This window comes from Oncorhynchus nerka, linkage group LG5 (genome assembly GCF_034236695.1).
Source record: "Oncorhynchus nerka isolate Pitt River linkage group LG5, Oner_Uvic_2.0, whole genome shotgun sequence".
NCBI classification, from domain to species: Eukaryota; Metazoa; Chordata; class Actinopteri; order Salmoniformes; family Salmonidae; genus Oncorhynchus; species Oncorhynchus nerka.
In genome coordinates, this window is record NC_088400.1 from 4192798 (window position 1) to 4217241 (window position 24444).

Genomic DNA, 24444 nt, shown 5'->3' on the forward strand with positions numbered 1-24444 from the left:
ATCAATTAGCCTTTTAAAAGGATAAACTTGGATTAGCTAACACAACGTGCCATTGGAACACAGGAGTGATGGTTGCTGATAATGGGTCTCTGTACTCCCTATGTCGATATTCCATTCAAAATCTGCCGTTTCCAACTACAATAGTCATTTACAACATTAACAATGTCTACACTGTATTTCGGATAAATGTTATGTCATTTTAAATGGACAAAAGAAGTTACTTTTCTTTTAAAAACGAGGACATTTCTACGTGACCCCAAACTTTTGAACGGTAGTGTACATCCAGAGCTTTTCAGGTTGTCGGCCATTTTAATTCCGCTTCACCCCGCCCCCACCTCCATCAACACATCTCCAACATCACTAGGGGGCGATAGAGTCCTAGATCACTGTTATCATTCCTACATTCAAGCATGCAAGGGCCTCCCCCACCCGCTATTCGGCAAATCAGATCATGTTCACAAGCAGAAATTCAAACATGAAGCACCCGTGACTCGGTCCGTTGAGAAATGGTCACCAGAATCAGAGATTCATGCCACACGACTGCTTTGCGAGCGCTGATTGGAATTCTGTTTCGAGACTCTGCCGATAACATTGATGACCTAACCACCTCTGTCACCGGCTTCATTACAAAATGCATCGGCAACGTTGTCCCCGCGGTGAGGGTCCGATGCTTCCCCCAATCAAAAGCCCTGGATTAACACCGAGGTTGCCGATAAAATAAAGAGCAGGGCACAGAGCTTTTTGTAGACAACGTTGATGCTACAGCCGAGGACAGGAAGTTGTCTCACTAGGACATCAGAGTCATCAAATGAGCAAAAGGACAATATAGGAATAAGATGGAGTCATATTACACAGCAGGCTCCAACGTCTGCCATGCGTTTTAGGAGCTACAGTCCTGATTACAAAGGAAGACCGTGATCTGTCCTGATTACAAAGGAAGACCCAACCGTGATCTGTCCTGATTACAAAGGAAGACCCAACCGTGATCTGTCCTGATTACAAAGGAAGACCCAACCGTGATCTGTCCTGATTACAAAGGAAGACCCAACCGTGATCTGTCCTGATTACAAAGGAAGACCCAACCGTGATCTGTCCTGATTACAAAGGAAGACCCAACCGTGATCTGTCCTGATTACAAAGGAAGACCCAACCGTGATCTGTCCTGATTACAAGGAAGACCCAACCGTGATCTGTCCTGATTACAAAGGAAGACCCAACCGTGATCTGTCCTGATTACAAAGGAAGACCCAACCGTGATCTGTACTGATTACAAAGGAAGACCCAACCGTGATCTGTCCTGATTACAAAGGAAGACCCAACCGTGATCTGTCCTGATTACAAAGGAAGACCCAACCGTGATCTGTACTGATTACAAAGGAAGACCGTGATCTGTACTGATTACAAAGGAAGACCGTGATCTGTGCAACGATGTCGCTCTACCGGACAAACACAATGCATTTTATGCACGCTTTGACAACAACGACATTGGGCCGGGTGTGAGGGCCGTCACCCGAACCAAGAGGATTGGGGGATCTCACTCTCTGAGGCTGACTTGAAAAAAACGTCTTTAATCAGGTCAACACTTGCAAGGCCGCGGATGCCGGACAGTATTCCATGGGGCGATCTCAGAGCTCAGAACAGCTGGCAGGCATATTCACGGTCATTTTCAACCTCTCCTTGTCCCAGTCTGTAATATCCGCATGTCTCAAGGTAACCACCACTATTCCTGTTCCCAAGAACTCTAAGGCTACCCTGCACAAAGACTACCGCCCTGTAGGACTCACATCTGTAATCATGAAGTGCTTTGAACGTCTGATTATGGCAACACATTATCTCCACCATCCCAGACACCCTAGACCCACTCCAATTTGCATACCGCCTCAACAGATCCACAGACGATGCAATCTCTATTGCTCTCCACACTGCCCTCATCCACCTGGATAAGAGGAATACATATGTGAGAATGCTGATCATTGACTACAGCACAGTGTTCAACACCATAGTCCCTTTGAAGCTCATCACCAAGCGTTGGACCTGGGACTGTATACCTCCCTCTGCTAGATCCTGGACTTCCTGATGGACCAGCGCCAAGTGGTGAGGTTAGGCTACATCACCTCTGCCACGCTGATCCTCAACACGAGGGCCCCTCAGGGGTGTGTGCTTAGTCTCTTCCTGTACTCCCTCTTCACCCACGACTTCATGGCCAAATACGACTCCAACACCATAATCAAGTTTGCTGACGACACAACGGTGGTAGGCCTGATCACTGGCGACGATGAGTCAGCCTACAGGGAGGAGGTCAGAGACCTGGCAACGTGGTTCCAGAACAACAACCTCTCCCTCAATGTCAGTAAGACAAAGGAGCTGATTGTCGGCTACAGCAAACAGGGTCGCAGTGGCCACCCATGCCATTGAGGCAGTGGCCACCCATGCCATTGAGGCAGTGACCACCCAAGCCATTAAGGCAGTGGCCACCCAAGCCATTGAGGCAGTGGCCACCCAAGCCATTGAGGCAGTGGCCATCCAAGCCATTGAGGCAGTGGCCATCCAAGCCATTGAGGCAGTGGCCACCCAAGCCATTGACTATGTCCCCTGCTTCCCGAATTGGGCAGGCGGTACCGGTGCATCAAGTCTGGCACCACCAGGCTCTTGAACAGCTTCTATCCCCAAGCAATAAGAATAAAAAGCTAACTAAATAGCTACACATACTATGTGAGTTAACCTTGTACCTTTATTGACATGTTATATACATTTTTTTTCATGCACGCTCACACACAGATACTCTGTCATTGTCTCACTCACACATAATATGCACATACATTTATACTGACTCTACACACCCGCAAAACCACCCACACACAAGCTGCTGCTACTCTGTTTATCTTATATCCTGTTGCCTAGTCAACTTCCCCCTATACATATCTACCTCCATCACTCCAGTATCCCTGTCAACTTCCCCCTATACATATCTACCTCCATCACTCCAGTATCCCTGTCTCCTTACCCCTATACATATCTACCTCCATCACTCCAGTATCCCTGTCTCCTTACCCCTATACATATCTACCTCCATCACTCCACTATCCCTGTCTCCTTCCCCCTATACATATCTACCTCCATCACTTCAGTATCCCTGTCCCCTTCCTCCTATACATATCTACCTCCATCACTCCAGTATCGCTGTCTCCTTCCCCCTATACATATCTACCTCCATCACTCCAGTATCCCTGTCTCCTTCCCCCTATACATATCTACCTCCATCACTACAGTATCCCTGTCCCCTTCCCCCTATACATATCTACCTCCATCACTATACATATCTACCTCCATCACTTCAGTATCCCTGCACAGTATGGTATTAACTGACCCTGTATATAGTATGGTATTAACTGACCCTGTATATAGTATGGTATTAACTGACCCTGTATATAGTATGGTATTAACTGACCCTGTATATAGTATTAACTGACCCTGTATATAGTATGGTATTAACTGACCCTGTATATAGTATGGTATTACCTGACCCTGTATATAGTATTAACTGACCCTGTATATAGTATGGTATTAACTGACCCTGTATATAGTATGGTATTAACTGACCCTGTATATAGTATGGTATTAACTGACCCTGTATATAGTATGGTATTAACTGACCCTGTATATAGTATTAACTGACCCTGTATATAGTATGGTATTAACTGACCCTGTATATAGTATGGTATTACCTGACCCTGTATATAGTATTAACTGACCCTGTATATAGTATGGTATTAACTGACCCTGTATATAGTATGGTATTAACTGACCCTGTATATAGTATGGTATTAACTGACCCTGTATATAGTATGGTATTAACTGACCATGTATATAGTATTAACTGACCCTGTATATAGTATGGTATTAACCTGACCCAGTATATAGTATTAACTGACCCTGTATATAGTATGGTATTAACTGACCCTGTATATAGTATGGTACTAACTGACCCTGTATATAGTATGGTATTAACCTGACCCAGTATATAGTATTAACTGACCCTGTATATAGTATAGTATTAACTGACCCTGTATATAGTATGGTATTAACTGACCCTGTATATAGTATGGTATTAACTGACCCTGTATATAGTATGGTACTAACTGACCCTGTATATAGTATGGTATTAACTGACCCTGTATATAGTATTAACTGACCCTGTATATAGTATGGTATTAACTGACCCTGTATATAGTATTAACTGACCCTGTATATAGTATGGTATTAACTGACCCTGTATATAGTATGGTACTAACTGACCCTGTATATAGTATTAACTGACCCTGTATATAGTATGGTACTAACTGACCCTGTATATAGTATGATATTAACTGACCCTGTATATAGTATGGTATTAACTGACCCTGTATATAGTATGTATTAACTGACCCTGTATATAGTATGGTATTAACTGACCCTGTATATAGTATGGTATTAACTGACCCTGTATATAGTATGGTATTAACTGACCCTGTATATAGTATGGTATTAACTGACCCTGTATATAGTATGGTATTAACTGACCCTGTATATAGTATGGTATTAACTGACCCTGTATATAGTATGGTATTAACTGACCCTGTATATAGTATTAACTGACCCTGTATATAGTGTGGTATTAACTGACCCTGTATATAGTATTAACTGACCCTGTATATAGTGTGGTATTAACTGACCCTGTATATAGTATGGTATTAACTGACCCTGTATATAGTATTAACTGACCCTGTATATAGTGTGGTATTAACTGACCCTGTATATAGTATGGTATTAACTGACCCTGTATATAGTATGGTATTAACTGACCCTGTATATAGTATTAACTGACCCTGTATATAGTATGGTACTAACTGACCCTGTATATAGTATTAACTGACCCTGTATATAGTATGGTACTAACTGACCCTGTATATAGTATTAACTGACCCTGTATATAGTATGGTATTAACTGACCCTGTATATAGTATGGTATTAACTGACCCTGTATATAGTATGGTATTAACTGACCCTGTATATAGTATGGTATTAACTGACCCTGTATATAGTATTAACTGACCCTGTATATAGTATGGTATTAACTGACCCTGTATATAGTATGGTATTAACTGACCCTGTATATAGTATGGTATTAACTGACCCTGCATATAGTATGGTACCCTGTATATAGTATTAACTGACCCTGTATAGTATGGTATGTATATAGTATTAACTGACCCTGTATATAGTATGGTATTAACTGACCCTGTATATAGTATGGTATTAACTGACCCTGTATATAGTATGGTATTAACTGACCCTGTATATAGTATGGTATTAACTGACCCTGTATATAGTATTAACTGACCCTGTATATAGTATGGTATTAACTGACCCTGTATATAGTATGGTATTACCTGACCCTGTATATAGTATTAACTGACCCTGTATATAGTATGGTATTAACTGACCCTGTATATAGTATGGTATTAACTGACCCTGTATATAGTATGGTATTAACTGACCCTGTATATAGTATGGTGACCCTGTATATAGTATTAACTGACCCTGTATATAGTATGGTATTAACCTGACCCAGTATATAGTATTAACTGACCCTGTATATAGTATGGTATTAACTGACCCTGTATATAGTATGGTACTAACTGACCCTGTATATAGTATGGTATTAACCTGACCCAGTATATAGTATTAACTGACCCTGTATATAGTATAGTATTAACTGACCCTGTATATAGTATGGTATTAACTGACCCTGTATATAGTATGGTATTAACTGACCCTGTATAGTATGGTACTAACTGACCCTGTATATAGTATGGTATTAACTGACCCTGTATATAGTATTAACTGACCCTGTATATAGTATGGTATTAACTGACCCTGTATATAGTATTAACTGACCCTGTATATAGTATGGTATTAACTGACCCTGTATATAGTATGGTACTAACTGACCCTGTATATAGTATTAACTGACCCTGTATATAGTATGGTACTAACTGACCCTGTATATAGTATGGTATTAACTGACCCTGTATATAGTATGGTACTAATGACCCTGTATATAGTATGATATTAACTGACCCTGTATATAGTATGATATTAACTGACCCTGTATATAGTATTACCTGACCCTGTATATAGTATGGTATTAACTGACCCTGTATATAGTATGGTATTAACTGACCCTGTATATAGTATGGTATTAACTGACCTTGTATATAGTATGGTATTAACTGACCCTGTATATAGTATGATATTAACTGACCCTGTATATAGTATTAACTGACCCTGTATATAGTATGGTATTAACTGACCCTGTATATAGTATGGTATTAACTGACCCTGTATATAGTATTACCCTGTATATAGTATGGTATTAACTGACCCTGTATATAGTATGGTATTAACTGACCCTGTATATAGTATGGTATTAACTGACCCTGTATATAGTATGGTATTAACTGACCCTGTATATAGTATGGTATTAACTGACCCTGTATATAGTATGGTATTAACTGACCCTGTATATAGTGTGGTATTAACTGACCCTGTATATAGTACTAACTGACCCTGTATATAGTATTAACTGACCCTGTATATAGTATGGTATTAACTGACCCTGTATATAGTATGGTATTAACTGACCCTGTATATAGTGTGGTATTAACTGACCCTGTATATAGTATGGTATTAACTGACCCTGTATATAGTATGGTATTAACTGACCCTGTATATAGTATTAACTGACCCTGTATATAGTATGGTACTAACTGACCCTGTATATAGTATAGTATTAACTGACCCTGTATATAGTATGGTACTAACTGACCCTGTATATAGTATGGTATTAACTGACCCTGTATATAGTATGGTATTAACTGACCCTGTATATAGTATGGTATTAACTGACCCTGTATATAGTATGGTACTAACTGACCCTGTATATAGTATGGTATTAACTGACCCTGTATATAGTATTAACTGACCCTGTATATAGTATGGTATTAACTGACCCTGTATATAGTATGGTATTATCTGACCCTGTATATAGTATGGTATAGTATGGTATTAACTGACCCTGTATATAGTATGGTATTAACTGACCCTGTATATAGTATGGTATAGTATGGTATTAACTGACCCTGTATATAGTATGGTATTAACTGACCCTGTATATAGTATGGTATTAACTGACCCTGTATATAGTATGGTATTAACTGACCCTGTATATAGTATGGTATTAACTGACCCTGTATATAGTATGGTATTAACTGACCCTGTATATAGTATGGTATTAACTGACCCTGTATATAGTATGGTATTAACTGACCCTGTATATAGTATTAACTGACCCTGTATATAGTATGGTATTAACTGACCCTGTATATAGTATGGTATTAACTGACCCTGTATATAGTACTAACTGACCCTGTATATAGTATTAACTGACCCTGTATATAGTATGGTATTAACTGACCCTGTATATAGTATGGTACTAACTGACCCTGTATATAGTGTGGTATTAACTGACCCTGTATATAGTATGGTATTAACTGACCCTGTATATAGTATGGTATTAACTGACCCTGTATATAGTATTAACTGACCCTGTATATAGTATGGTACTAACTGACCCTGTATATAGTATAGTATTAACTGACCCTGTATATAGTATGGTACTAACTGACCCTGTATATAGTATGGTACTAACTGACCCTGTATATAGTATGGTATTAACTGACCCTGTATATAGTATGGTATTAACTGACCCTGTATATAGTATGGTACTAACTGACCCTGTATATAGTATGGTATTAACTGACCCTGTATATAGTATTAACTGACCCTGTATATAGTATGGTATTAACTGACCCTGTATTAACTGACCCTGTATATAGTATGGTATTAACTGACCCTGTATATAGTATGGTATAGTATGGTATTAACTGACCCTGTATATAGTATGGTATTAACTGACCCTGTATATAGTATGGTATTAACTGACCCTGTATATAGTATAGTATTAACTGACCCTGTATATAGTATAGTATTAACTGACCCTGTATATAGTATGGTATTAACTGACCCTGTATATAGTATGGTTAACTGACCCTGTATATAGTATGGTATTAACTGACCCTGTATATAGTATGAGTATATAGTATGGTATTAACTGACCCTGTATATAGTATGGTATTAACTGACCCTGTATATAGTATGGTATTAACTGACCCTGTATATAGTATGGTATTAACTGACCCTGTATATAGTATGGTATTAACTGACCCTGTATATAGTATGGTATTAACTGACCCTGTATATAGTATGGTATTAACTGACCCTGTATATGTATATATTAACTGACCCTGTATATGTATAGTATTAACTGACCCTGTATATAGTATGGTATTAACTGACCCTGTATATAGTATGGTATTAACTGACCCTGTATATAGTATGGTATTAACTGACCCTGTATATAGTATGATATTAACTGACCCTGTATATAGTGTGGTATTAACTGACCCTGTATATAGTGTGGTATTAACTGACCCTGTATATAGTATGGTATTAACTGACCCTGTATATAGTATTAACTGACCCTGTATATAGTATGGTATTAACTGACCCTGTATATAGTATTAACTGACCCTGTATATAGTATGGTATTAACTGACCCTGTATATAGTATGGTATTAACTGACCCTGTATATAGTACTAACTGACCCTGTATATAGTATTAACTGACCCTGTATATAGTATGGTATTAACTGACCCTGTATATAGTATGGTACTAACTGACCCTGTATATAGTGTGGTATTAACTGACCCTGTATATAGTATGGTATTAACTGACCCTGTATATAGTATGGTATTAACTGACCCTGTATATAGTATTAACTGACCCTGTATATAGTATGGTACTAACTGACCCTGTATATAGTATAGTATTAACTGACCCTGTATATAGTATGGTACTAACTGACCCTGTATATAGTATGGTACTAACTGACCCTGTATATAGTATGGTACTAACTGACCCTGTATATAGTATGGTATTAACTGACCCTGTATATAGTATAGTATTAACTGACCCTGTATATAGTATGGTATTAACTGACCCTGTATATAGTATTAACTGACCCTGTATATAGTATGGTATTAACTGACCCTGTATATAGTATTAACTGACCCTGTATATAGTATGGTATTAACTGACCCTGTATATAGTATGGTATTAACCTGACCCTGTATATAGTATGATATTAACTGACCCTGTATATAGTATTAACTGACCCTGTATATAGTATGGTATTAACTGACCCTGTATATAGTATTAACTGACCCTGTATATAGTATGGTATTAACTGACCCTGTATATAGTATGGTATTAACTGACCCTGTATATAGTATGGTATTAACTGACCCTGTATATAGTATGGTATTAACTGACCCTGTATATAGTATGGTATTAACTGACCCTGTATATAGTATGGTATTAACTGACCCTGTATATAGTATGGTATTAACTGACCCTGTATATAGTATGGTATTAACTGACCCTGTATATAGTATTAAACTGACCCTGTATATAGTATGGTATTAACTGACCCTGTATATAGTATTAACCTGACCCTGTATATAGTATGGTATTAACCTGACCCTGTATATAGTATGGTATTAACTGACCCTGTATATAGTATGGTATTAACTGACCCTGTATATAGTATGGTATTAACTGACCCTGTATATAGTATGGTATTAACTGACCCTGTATATAGTATGGTATTAACTGACCCTGTATATAGTATTAAACTGACCCTGTATATAGTATGGTATTAACTGACCCTGTATATAGTATTAACTGACCCTGGTATTAACCTGACCCTGTATATAGTATGGTATTAACTGACCCTGTATATAGTATGGTATTAACTGACCCTGTATATAGTATTAAACTGACCCTGTATATAGTATGGTATTAACTGACCCTGTATATAGTATTAACTGACCCTGTATATAGTATGGTATTAACTGACCCTGTATATAGTATTAACTGACCCTGTATATAGTATGGTATTAACTGACCCTGTATATAGTATTAACTGACCCTGTATATAGTATGGTATTAACTGACCCTGTATATAGTATTGACTGACCCTGTATATAGTATGGTATTAACTGACCCTGTATATAGTATGATATTAACTGACCCTGTATATAGTATGGTATTAACTGACCCTGTATATAGTATAGTATTAACTGACCCTGTATATAGTATGGTATTAACTGACCCTGTATATAGTATGGTATTAACTGACCCTGTATATAGTATGGTATTAACTGACCCTGTATATAGTATGGTATTAACTGACCCTGTATATAGTATGGTATTAACTGACCCTGTATATAGTATGGTATTAACTGACCCTGTATATAGTATGGTATTAACTGACCCTGTATATAGTATTAACTGACCCTGTATATAGTGTGGTATTAACTGACCCTGTATATAGTATTAACTGACCCTGTATATAGTGTGGTATTAACTGACCCTGTATATAGTATGGTATTAACTGACCCTGTATATAGTATTAACTGACCCTGTATATAGTGTGGTATTAACTGACCCTGTATATAGTATGGTATTAACTGACCCTGTATATAGTATGGTATTAACTGACCCTGTATATAGTATTAACTGACCCTGTATATAGTATGGTACTAACTGACCCTGTATATAGTATTAACTGACCCTGTATATAGTATGGTACTAACTGACCCTGTATATAGTATTAACTGACCCTGTATATAGTATGGTATTAACTGACCCTGTATATAGTATGGTATTAACTGACCCTGTATATAGTATGGTATTAACTCACCCTGTATATAGTATGGTATTAACTGACCCTGTATATAGTATTAACTGACCCTGTATATAGTATGGTATTAACTGACCCTGTATATAGTATGGTATTAACTGACCCTGTATATAGTATGGTATTAACTGACCCTGCATATAGTATGGTATTAACTGACCCTGTATATAGTATTAACTGACCCTGTATATAGTATGGTATTAACTGACCCTGTATATAGTATTAACTGACCCTGTATATAGTATGGTATTAACTGACCCTGTATATAGTATTAACTGACCCTGTATATAGTGTGGTACTAACTGACCCTGTATATAGTATGGTATTAACTGACCCTGTATATAGTATGGTATTAACTGACCCTGTATATAGTATGGTATTAACTGACCCTGTATATAGTATGGTATTAACTGACCCTGTATATAGTATGGTATTAACTGACCCTGTATATAGTGTGGTATTAACTGACCCTGTATATAGTATGGTATTAACTGACCCTGTATATAGTATGGTATTAACTGACCCTGTATATAGTATGGTATTAACTGACCTTGTATATAGTATGGTATTAACTGACCCTGTATATAGCATGGTATTAACTGACCCTGTATATAGCATGGTATTAACTGACCCTGTATATAGTATGGTATTAACTGACCCTGTATATAGTATGGTATTAACTGACCCTGTATATAGTATGGTATTAACTGACCCTGTATATAGTATGGTATTAACTGACCCTGTATATAGTATTAACTGACCCTGTATATAGTATGGTATTAACTGACCCTGTATATAGTATGGTATTAACTGACCCTGTATATAGTATTAACTGACCCTGTATATAGTATAGTATTAACTGACCCTGTATATAGTATGGTATTAACTGACCCTGTATATAGTATGGTATTAACTGACCCTGTATATAGTATAGTATTAACTGACCCTGTATATAGTATGGTATTAACTGACCCTGTATATAGTATTAACTGACCCTGTATATAGTATAGTATTGACTGACCCTGTATATAGTATAGTATTAACTGACCCTGTATATAGTATGGTATTAACTGACCCTGTATATAGTATGGTACTAACTGACCCTGTATATAGTATGGTATTAACTGACCCTGTATATAGTATTGACTGACCCTGTATATAGTATAGTATTAACTGACCCTGTATATAGTATTAACTGACCCTGTATATAGTACGGTATAAACTGACCCTGTATATAGTATGGTATTAACTGACCCTGTATATAGTATTAACTGACCCTGTATATAGTATGGTATTAACTGACCCTGTATATAGTATAGTATTAACTGACCCTGTATATAGTATTAACTGACCCTGTATATAGTACGGTATAAACTGACCCTGTATATAGTATGGTATTAACTGACCCTGTATATAGTATGGTATTAACTGACCCTGTATATAGTATGGTATTAACTGACCCTGTATATAGTATTAACTGACCCTGTATATAGTATGGTATTAACTGACCCTGTATATAGTATGGTATTAACTGACCCTGTATATAGTATGGTATTAACTGACCCTGTATATAGTATTAACTGACCCTGTATATAGTATGGTATTAACTGACCCTGTATATAGTATGGTATTAACTGACCCTGTATATAGTATGGTATTAACTGACCCTGTATATAGTATGGAACCATTTAGACTGACCCTGTATATAGTATGGAACCATTTAACTGACCCTGTATATAGTATGGTATTAACTGACCCTGTATATAGTATGGTATTAGACTGACCCTGTATATAGTATGGACAGACTAACTGACCCTGTATATAGTATGGTACTAACTGACCCTGTATATAGTATGGTATTAAACTGACCCTGTATATAGTGTGGTATTAACTGACCCTGTATATAGTGTGGTATTAACTGACTTAACTGTATATAGGAGACCATTTAGGACAGACTACACTACTGTATATAGGGAACTACTGGGAACCATTTAGGACAGACTACACTACTGTATATAGGGAACCATAGGGAACCATTTAGGACAGACTACACTACTGTATATAGGGAATAGGGAACCATTTAGGACAGACTACACTACTGTATATATAGGGAACCATTTAGGACAGACTACACTACTGTATATAGGGAAACCATTTAGGACAGACTACACTACTGTATATAGGGAACCATTTAGGACAGACTACACTACTGTATATAGGGAATAGGAACTACATTGTATAATAGGGAACCATTTAGGACAGACTACTGTATATAGGGAACCATTTAGACAGACTACTATATAGGGAACCAGACTACACTACTGTATATAGGGAAATTTAGGACAGACTAACTACATATAGGGAGACCATTTAGACAGACTACACTACTGTATATAGGAATAGGGAACCATTTAGGACAGACTACACATTTACTGTATATAGGGAATAGGGAACCATTTAGGACAGACTACACTACTGTATATAGGGAACCATAGGACAGACTACACTACTGTATATAGGGAATAGGGAACCACTGTATATAGGGAATAGGAACCATTTAGGACAGACTACACACTATATAGGGAACCATTTATATAGGGAATAGGGAACCATTTAGGACAGACTACACTACTGTATATAGGGAACCATTTAGGACAGACTACACTACTGTATAGGAATAGGAACCATTTAGGACAGACTACACTACTGTATATAGGGAACCATTTAGGACAGACTACACTACTGTATAGGGAATAGGGAACCATTTAGGACAGAATAGGGAACCATTTAGGACAGACTACACTACTGTATATAGGGAATAGGGAACCATTTAGGACAGACATATATAGGGAATAGGGATTTAGGACAGACTACTGTATATAGGGAACCATTTAGGACAGACTACACTACTGTATATAGGAATAGGGAACCATTTAGGGAACCATTAGGGAACCATTTAGGACAGACTACACTACTGTATATAGGGAATAGGGAACCATTTAGGACAGACTACACTACTGAATAGGGAATATTTAGGACAGGGAATAGGAATAGGGAACCATTTAGGACAGACTACACTACTGTATATAGGGAATAGGGAACCATTTAGGACAGACTACACTACTGTATATAGGGAATAGGGAACCATTTAGGACAGACTACACTACTGTATATAGGGAATAGGGAACCATTTAGGACAGACTACACTACTGTATATAGGGAACCATTTAGGACAGACTACACTACTGTATATAGGAAACCATTTAGGACAGACTACACTACTGTATATAGGGAACCATTTAGGACAGACTACACTACTGTATATAGGGAATAGGGAACCATTTAGGACAGACTACACTACTGTATATAGGAGACCATTTAGGACAGACTACACTACTGTATATAGGGAACCATTTAGGACAGACTACACTACTGTATATAGGGAACCATTTAGGACAGACTACACTACTGTATATAGGGAACCATTTAGGACAGACTACACTACTGTATATAGGGAATAGGGAACCATTTAGGACAGACTACACTACTGTATATAGGGAACCATTTAGGACAGACTACACTACTGTATATAGGGAATAGGGAACCATTTAGGACAGACTACACTACTGTATATAGGGAACCATTTAGGACAGACTACACTACTGTATATAGGGGGAATAGGGAACCATTTAGGACAGACTACACTACTGTATATAGGGGGAATAGGGAACCATTTAGGACAGACTACACTACTGTATATAGGGAACCATTTAGGACAGACTACTGTACTACCATTTAGGACAGTATATAGGGGGAAATTTAGGACAGAACCACTGTATTAGGGAACAGACATTTACACTACTGTATATAGGGAATTTAGGACAGACTACAACTGTATATAGGGAACCATTTAGGACAGACTACACTACTGTATATAGGGAATAGGGAACCATTTAGGACAGAATAGGGAACCATTTAGGACAGACTACACTACTGTATATAGGGAACCATTTAGGACAGACTACACTACTGTATATAGGGAATAGGGAACCATTTAGGACAGACTACACTACTGTATAGGGAACCATTTAGGACAGGAATAGGGAACCATTTAGGACAGACTACACTACTGTTGAAATTTAGGACAGTCACTGTATATAGGGAAATTTAGGACAGACTCCTTGTTTTCCATTGACAGAACATACATGAAATTAGTTGCAAAATGAATTTAGGAAATATAGTCAAGGCGTTGGACAGACTAGGTTATAAATAATGATTTTTTTATTTAAATAATTGTGAACCATTTAGGACAAACTTTGCTTTAGGACAGACTCAAAGTATTATTCTCTGTATATATTTGACATAGGGAACCAATAACAGCCTTAGGGCAGACCTTTGTCATTCTAGTTGTCAATGAAATTGTTGAGGTAATCTGAAGAGATTTAAATAATGATTTTTTTATTTAAATCCTGAAGCACCTCCCTATTTGCAGTTGGATTGCAGACCTTTGGTTTTCTAGTTGTCAATTTGTTGAGGTGATCTGAAGAGATTTCACCCCATGCTTCCTGAAACACCTCCCACAAGTTGGATTGGCTTGATGGCTTCTAGTTGTCAATTTGTTGAGGTAATCTGAAGAGATTTCACCCCATGCTTCCTGAAACACCTCCCACAAGTTGGATTGGCTTGATGGGCACTTCTTACGTACCATACTCCCACAACAGCTCAATAGGGTTGAGATCCGGTGACTGTGCAGGCCACCCAATTATAGACAGAATACCAGCTGACTGCTTCTTCCCTAAATAGTTCTTGCATAGTTTGGAGCTGTGCTTTGGGTCAATGTCCTGTTGTAGGAGGAAATTGGCTCCAATTAAGCGTCGTCCACAGGGTATGGCACGGTGTTGTAAAATGGAGTGATAGCCTTCCTTCTTTAAGATCCCTTTTATCCTGTTCAAATCTCCCACTTTACCACCACTAAAGCACCCCCAGACCATCACATTGCCTCCACCATGCTTGACAGAGGGCGTCAAGCACTCCTCCAGCATCTTTTCAATTTTTCTGCGTCTCAAGAATGTTCTTCTTTGTGATCCGATCACCTCAAACTTAGATTAGTCTGTCCATAACACATTTTCCCAATCTTCCTCTGTCCAGTATCTGTGTTTTTTTGCCCATCTCAATCTTTTCTTTTTATTGGCCAGTCTGAGATATGGCTTTTTTCTTTGCAACTCTGCCTAGAAGGGCAACATCCCGGAGTCACCTCTTCACTGTTGACGTTGAGACTGGACAGAGGAACTCTGCCTAGAAGGCCAGCATCCCGGAGTCGGTTCTTCACTGCTGACGTTGAGACTGGACAGAGGAACTCTGCCTAGAAGGCCAGCATCCCGCAGTCACCTCTTCACTGTTGACGTTGAGACTGGACAGAGGAACTCTGCCTAGAAGGCCAGCATCCCGGAGTCGCCTCTTCACTCTTGACGTTGAGACTGGACAGAGGAACTCTGCCTAGAAGGCCAACATCCCGGAGTCGGCCTCTTCACTGTTGACGTTGAGACTGGACAGAGGAACTCTGCCAAGAAGGCCAGCATCCCGGAGTCGCCTCTTCACTCTTGACGTTGAGACTGGACAGAGGAACTCTGCCAAGAAGGCCAGCATCCCGGAGTCACCTCTTCACTCTTGACATTGAGACTGGTGTTTTGCGGGTACTATTTAATGAAGCTGCCATTTGAGGACTTGTGAGGCGTCTGTTTCTCAAACTAGACACTCTGATGTACTCTTTCTCTTGCTCGGTTGTGCACCGGGGCCTCCCACTCCTCTTCCTATTCTGGTTAGAGCCAGTTTGCGCTGTTCTGTGAATAGTGTAGTACACAGCGTTGTACGAGGTCTTCAGTTTCTTGGCAACTTCTCGCATGGAACAGCCTTCATTTCTCAGAACAATAATAGAAGAAATGTCATTGTTTCTGGTCATTCTGAGCCTGTAATCGAATTAAATCTAAAAGGTCTTGTGTGTATGACATAGTCAGTACATAATCTGGAGCTAGATCTACTGTCTCTGTTATATTATGACAGACCACCTAGATTTACTGTCTCTATTATATTATGACAGACCAGCTAGATCTACTGTCTCTATTATATTATGACAGACCAGCTAGATTTATTGTCTCTATCATGTTATGACAGACCAGCTAGATCTACTGTCTCTATTATATTATGACAGACCAGCTAGATTTATTGTCTCTATCATGTTATGGCAAGACCAGCTAGATCTACTGTCTCTATTATATTATGACAGACCAGCTAGATCTACTGTCTCTATTATATTATGACAGACCAGCTAGATCTACTGTCTCTATTGTATTATATTATGACAGATAAGATCTATTGTCTCTATTATATTATGACAGACCAGGTAGATCTACTGTCTCTATTATATTATGACAGACCAGCTAGATCTATTGTCTATATTATATTATATTATGACAGAACAGCTAGATCTACTGTCTCTATTATATTATGACAGACCAGCTAGATCTACTGTCTCTATTATATTATGACAGACCAGCTAGATCTACTGTCTCTATTATATTATGACAGACCAGCTAGATCTACTGTCTCTATTATATTATGACAGACCAGCTACATCTACTGTCTCTATTATATTATATTATGACAGACCAGCTAGATCTACTGTCTCTATTATATTATGACAGACCAGCTAGATCTATTGTCTATATTATATTATATTATGACAGATAAGATCTATTGTCTCTATTATAATTTCACAGACCAGGTAGATCTACTGTCTCTATTAAGATCTATGACAGATGTCTCTATTATAATTTCACAGACCAGCTAGATCTACTGTCTCTATTATATTATGACAGACCAGCTACATCTACTGTCTCTATTATATTATATTATGACAGACCAGCTAGATCTAGATGTATCTAGATGTGATAAAGCATTGTCTTCAGATCTCAGGAAAGTAGCCTACCTTCATCACTAGCTTAAGAATAACCTCGGTTTAGGGCTTCTGTGTTTCAACATCTCTGTAATGCTCTCTGAGCCACAGCCTTTACCGTTCTTGATTTTATCTTTTAGTTTTGGACAAGGATTGTCCAGCAGGTTCTGTGTTAATTCTGTTAATTGTTCTGTTACTGATGTGGAATTAAGATCATTTTTTATGGAATTTAAAGAGTTTTTTTTCTCTCCAGATATTCCCATCTTGTCACGCCCTGACCTTAGAGATCTTTATTCTGTATTTTGGTTAGGTCGGGGTGTGACTAGGGTGGGCATTCTAGTTTCTTTATTTCTAGGTTGGCTTGATATGTTTCCCAATCAGAGGCAGCTGTCTATCGTTGTCTCTGATTGGGGATCATATTTAGGCAGCTTTTTCCCACCTGTTGGTTGTGGGATCTTGTTTGTGATTAGCAAAACATTCTAAAAACCTGTTTTTGTGATGGGGTATTGTGATGTCATTATGGGGTATTGTGATGTCATTATGGGGTATTGTGATGTCGTTATGGGGTATTGTGATGTCGTTATGGGGTATTGTGATGTCGTTATGGGGTATTGTGATGTCGTTATGGGGTATTGTGATGTCGTTATGGGGTATTGTGATGTCGTTATGGGGTATTGTGATGTCGTTATGGGGTATTGTGATGTCATTATGGGGTATTGTGATGTCGTTATGGGGTATTGTGATGTCATTATGGGGTATTGTGATGTCGTTATGGGGTATTGTGATGTCGTTATGGGGTATTGTGATGTCGTTATGGGGTATTGTGATGTCATTATGGGGTATTGTGATGTCATTATGGGGTATTGTGATGTCATTATGGGGTATTGTGATGTCATTATGGGGTATTGTGATGTCGTTATGGGGTATTGTGATGTCGTTATGGGGTATTGTGATGTCATTATGGGGTATTGTGATGTCATTATGGGGTATTGTGTGATGTCATTATGGGGTATTGTGATGTCATTATGGGGTATTGTGATGTCATTATGGGGTATTGTGATGTCATTATGGGGTATTGTGATGTCATTATGGGGTATTGTGATGTCATTATGGGGTATTGTGATGTCATTATGGGGTATTGTGATGTCATTATGGGGTATTGTGATGTCATTATGGGGTATTGATGAATGTGATGTCATTATGGGGGGGTATTGTGATGTCATTATGGGGTATTGTGATGTCATTATGGGGTATTGTGATGTCATTATGGGGTATTGTGATGTCATTATGGGGTATTGTGATGTCATTATGGGGTAATGTGATGTCATTATGATGTCATTATGGGGTATTGTGATGTCATTATGGGGTATTGTGATGTCATTATGGGGTATTGTGATGTCATTATGGGGTATTGTGATGTTATGGGGTATTGTGATGTCATTATGGGGTATTGTGATGTCATTATGGGGTATTGTGATGTCATTATGGGGTATTGTGATGTCATTATGGGGTATTGTGATGTCATTATGGGGTATTGTGATGTCATTATGGGGTATTGTGATGTCATTATGGGGTATTGTGATGTCATTATGGGGTATTGTGATGTCGTTATGTTGTATGAGGGGGGGTGGGAAACATTTAATACATTTTTGCAAAAGGCTGTAACGTAACAAAATGTGGAGAAAAAAATCCTGAATACTTCCCCAATGCACTGTAACTTACATACTCATGTTCCACTTCTCTCTATATGTGGTGTGTTTTAGTTGTATAGCACTGCTGATATTGAATACTGCTTTGTTGGGAAAGAGCAAGAAAGACTTTTCACTGTACATTGAAAATAAAATTTGAAACTTGAAACACACACACGATCAAATCAAATCAAATTGTATTTGTCACATACACATGGTTAGCAGATGTTAATGTGAGTGTAGCGAAATGCTTGTGCTTCTAGTTCCGACAATGCAGTAATAACCAACAAGTAATCTAACTAACAATTCCAAAACTACTACCTTATAGACACAAGTGTAAGGGGATAAAGAATATGTACATAAGATATATGAATGAGTGATGGTACAGAGCAGCATAGGCAAGATACAGTAGATGGTATTGAGTGCAGTATATACATATGAGATGAGTATGTAGACAAAGTGGCATAGTTAAAGTGACTAGTGATACATGTATTACATAAGGATGCAGTAGATGATATAGAGTACAGTATCTACGTATACATATGAGATGAATAATGTAGGGTATGTAAACATATTAGGTAGCATTGTTTAAAGTGGCTAGTGATATATTTTACATAATTTCCCATCAATTCCCATTATTAAAGTGGCTGGAGTTGAGTCAGTGTGTTGGCAGCAGCCACTCAATGTTAGTGGTGGCTGTTTAACAGTCTGATGGCCTTGAGATAGAAGCTGTTTTTTCAGTCTCTCGGTCCCAGCTTTGATGCACCTGTACTGACCTCGCCTTCTGGATGATAGCGGGGTGAACAGGCAGTGGCTCGGGTGGTTGATGTCCTTGATGATCTTTATGGCCTTCCTGTGACATCGGGTGGTGTAGGTGTCCTGGAGGGCAGGTAGTTTGCCCCCGGTGATGCGTTGTGTGGACCTCACTACCCCCTGGAGAGCCTTGCGGTTGAGGGCGGAGCAGTTGCCGTACCAGGCGGTGATACAACCCGACAGGATGCTCTCGATTGTGCATCTGTTGAAGTTTGAGAGTGCTTTTGGTGACAAGCCGAATTTCTTCAGCCTCCTGAGGTTGAACAGGCGCTGCTGCCTCCTTCTTCACGATGCTGTCTGTGTGGGTGGACCAATTCAGTTTGTCTGTGATGTGTACGCCGAGGAACTTAAAACTTACTACCCTCTCCACTACTGTTCCATCGATGTGAACACGTCTTAACGTAGAGACACGGCACGACGACAAGGCACATTAAGAGAGCATCATCAATAAAACTATTTTCCCAGCGTCCTCCCTCCACAGGGCTGTCATCAACAGGTGACATCATAGCTTTCACCTTGAATCAGCTGGTCAGTCTGTGTCATTTAAACAGCGGGTGTTCCTAATGTTTTGTTTACTCAGTATAGTGGTACCAACGGTAACGGAAGTGTTTTATATGCGTGAACTAGTAGTTCAACAAGGTCAGATCACTCTGCTGAGGCGTTCAACAAGGTCAGATCACTCTGCTGAGGCGTTCAACAAGGTCAGATCACTCTGCTGAGGCGTTCAACAAGGTCAGATCACTCTGCTGACTGGTTCAACAAGGTCAGAGCACTCTGCTGAGGCGTTCAACAAGGTCAGATCACTCTGCTGAGGCGTTCAACAAGGTCAGAGCACTCTGCTGAGGGGTTCAACAAGGTCAGATCACTCTGCTGAGGTGTTCAACAAGGTCAGAGCACTCTGCTGAGGGGTTCAACAAGGTCAGAGCACTCTGCTGAGGCGTTCAACAAGGTCAGATCACTCTGCTGAGTGGTTCAACAAGGTCAGATCACTCTGCTGAGGCGTTCAACAAGGTCAGATCACTCTGCTGACGGGTTCAACAAGGTCAGATCACTCTGCTGAGGGGTTCAACAAGGTCAGATCACTCTGCTGAGGCGTTCAACAAGGTCAGATCACTCTGCTGAGGTGTTCAACAAGGTCAGGGTACTCTGCTGAGGGGTTCAACAAGGTCAGGGTACTCTGCTGAGGGGTTCAACAAGGTCAGGGTACTCTGCTGAGGGGTTCCTCTGCGCCCCCTCGGAGATAACTGGCCAGACTAAACTAACTGGAGATCTTTATAAAATGGACCCATATTCCCTATGTAGTGCACTACTTTTGACCAGAGTCCTATGGACCCCCTTGCAACTGTCTGCCTGTTCACTGTGAGGGGTTATCTCCCCCTTTCTCCTCTCCCCCTCCCCCTCTCTCCCTCTCCCCTCCCTCTCTCCCCCTCCCCTCCCTTTATCCCCCTCCCCGCTCCCTTCACTCTCTCTCTCTCTCTCTCTCTATCTCTCTCCCCCTCCCCTCCCTTTATCCCCCTCCCCTCCCTCTCCCTCTCTCCCCGCTCTCTCTCTCTCTGTGTGTGAGGAGTTATCTCCCCCTCCCCCTCCCCTCCCCGCTCTCTGTGTGTGAGGAGTTATCTCCCCCTCCCCCTCCCCTCCCCGCTCTCTGTGTGTGAGGAGTTATCTCCCCCTCTCCCCATCCCCCTCCCCCTCCACGCTCTCTGTGTGTGAGGAGTTATCTCCCCCTCTCCCTCCCTCTCCCTCCCCCCTCTCTCTCTCTCTCTGTGTGAGGAGTTATCTCCCCCCCCTCTCACTCTCTCTCTCTGTGTGAGGAGTTATCTCCCCCTCTCCCTCCCTCTCCCTCCCCTCTCTCTCTCTCTGTGTGAGGAGTTATCTCCCCCTCCCTCTCTCCCCTTCCCCTCTCTCTCTCTCTCTCTCTCTCTCTCTCTCTCTCTGTGTGTGATGAGTTATCTCCCCCTCCCTCTCCCTCCCCTCTCTCTCTCTCTCTCTCTGTGTGAGGGGCTATCTAAAGCAGTGATGGATCTGTAAACAGGTTTAGACTTAATAGACGAGGGCTACACACATCCTGGCCTGTCATGGTGAGACACTGAGTCACACTCCCTGCAATCCCTGGCATGTGGGAAAACACACTATTCATAGTTTTGTCATCTCTGTACGTTTTGCCGGAAACTAGGTTAACCAAAAACAAGTTGAATTACAGAAAATGGGCAAGGAAGAAAGAGAAAGAGAAAGAGAGAGCGAGGGAGAGAGTGAGGGGGGGAAGAAGACAGAGCTGGTGTAACTGAGTCAGGTTTGTAGGCCTCCTTGCTCGCACACACTTTTTCAGTTCTGCAAACAAATGTTCTATAGGTTTGAGGTCAGGACTTTGTGATGGCCAATCCAATACCTTGACTTTGTTGTCCTTAAGCCATTTTGGCACAACTTTAGAAGTAAGCTTCGGGTCATTGTCCATTTGGAAGACCGATTGGGATCAAGCTTTAACTTCCTGACTGATGTCTTGAGATGTTGCTTCAATATAACCACATAATTGTCCTGCCTCATGATGCCATCTATTTTGTGAAGTGCACCAGTCCCTCCTGCAGCAAAGCACCCCCACAACATGATGTTGCCACCCTCGTGCTTCACGGTTGGGATGGTGTTCTTCGGCTTGCAAGCCTCCCCCTTTTTCCTCCAAACATAACGGTGGTCATTATGGCCAAACAGTTCTATTTTTGTTTAATCAGACCAGAGAACATTTCTCCAAAAAGTACGATCTTTGTCCCCATGTGGAGTTGCAAACCGTAGTGTGGCTTTTTTATGGCTGTTTTGGAGCAGTGGCTTTTTCCTTGCTGGGCGGCCTTTCAGATTATGTCGATATAGGACTCGTTTTACTGTGGATATAGATACTTTTGTACCTGTTTCCTCCAGCATCTTCACAAGGTCTTTTGCTGTTGTTCTGGGATTGATTTGCACTTTCCGCACCAAAATACGTTCATCTCTAGGAGAGAGAACGCGTCTCCTTCCTGAGCGGTATGACAGCTGCGTGGTTCCATGGTGTTTATACTTGCGTACTATTGTTTGTACAGATGAACATGGTACCTTCAGGTGTTTGGAAATTGCTCCCAATGATGAACCAGACTTGTGGTCTACTATTTTCTTTCTGAGATCTTGGCTGATTTATTTGATTTTCTCATGATGTCAAGCAAAGAGGCAGACCTTGAAATACATCCGCAGGTACACGTCCAATTGACTCAAATGAGGTCAATTAGCCTATCAGAAGCTTCTAAAGCCATGACATATTTTCTGGAATTTTCCAAGCTGTTTAAAGGCACAGTCAACTTAGTGTATGTAAACTTCTGACCCACTGGAATTGTGACACAGTGAATTATAAGTGACATAATCTGTGTGTAAACAATTATTGGAAAAATGACTTGTTGTCATTCACAAAGTAGATGTCCTAACCCACTTGCCAAAACTATAATTTGTTAATTAACAGGACATTTGTGGAGTAGTTGAAAAACGAGTTTTAATGACTCCAACCTAAGTGTCTGTAAACCTCCGATCTTCAACCTCTGTCATGTTGTAAACGTAGTCTCATTCTGTTATCAACCCTGTATGACTTGTCATGTTTAAACCTAGCCATTCATGTACAGATCAACCCGGGGTATGATGCTATGTTTTTTTCATTTGACAAGTCTCATTAATTCAGATAGACCACAGCTCAGACCACAGACTGAGTCCCAAATGAATCCCTACCAGATAGATCAGCTCAGACCACAGGCTGAGTCCCAAATGAATCCCTATCAGATAGACCCACAGCTCAGACCACAGGTATGATCCCTATGTCCACAGCCCCAGCTACCCAGATAGATCCATTCTGTTCAGATCAGACCACAGGCTATGATCCTATGTCATGTTGTACCAGATAGTCTCATTCTGTTCAGATCAGGCTGAGTCCCAAATGATGCTATGTCATGTTGTAAACGTAGTCTCATTCTGTTCAGATCAAGGCTGATGATCCCAAATGAATTGTAACAGATACATCTAACGTTGTGATCGTAAACGTTGGAACTGTACACAAGTTTGAAGT

General features: G+C 39.8%; 1 protein-coding gene across 1 annotated transcript in view; it reads left to right on the top strand.

Moving 5' to 3' along the window:
- The first annotated feature begins 506 nt into the window (after nucleotides 1-506).
- LOC135571845 (netrin receptor UNC5A-like) overlaps nucleotides 507-24444 on the top strand; it is a 414728-nt gene continuing 390790 nt past the window's right edge. Inside the window, 4 exon segments of the mRNA XM_065019018.1 lie at nucleotides 507-656; nucleotides 1711-1773; nucleotides 2062-2269; nucleotides 2382-2615. Of these exon segments, the coding sequence (XP_064875090.1) occupies nucleotides 507-656; nucleotides 1711-1773; nucleotides 2062-2269; nucleotides 2382-2615 (655 nt within the window).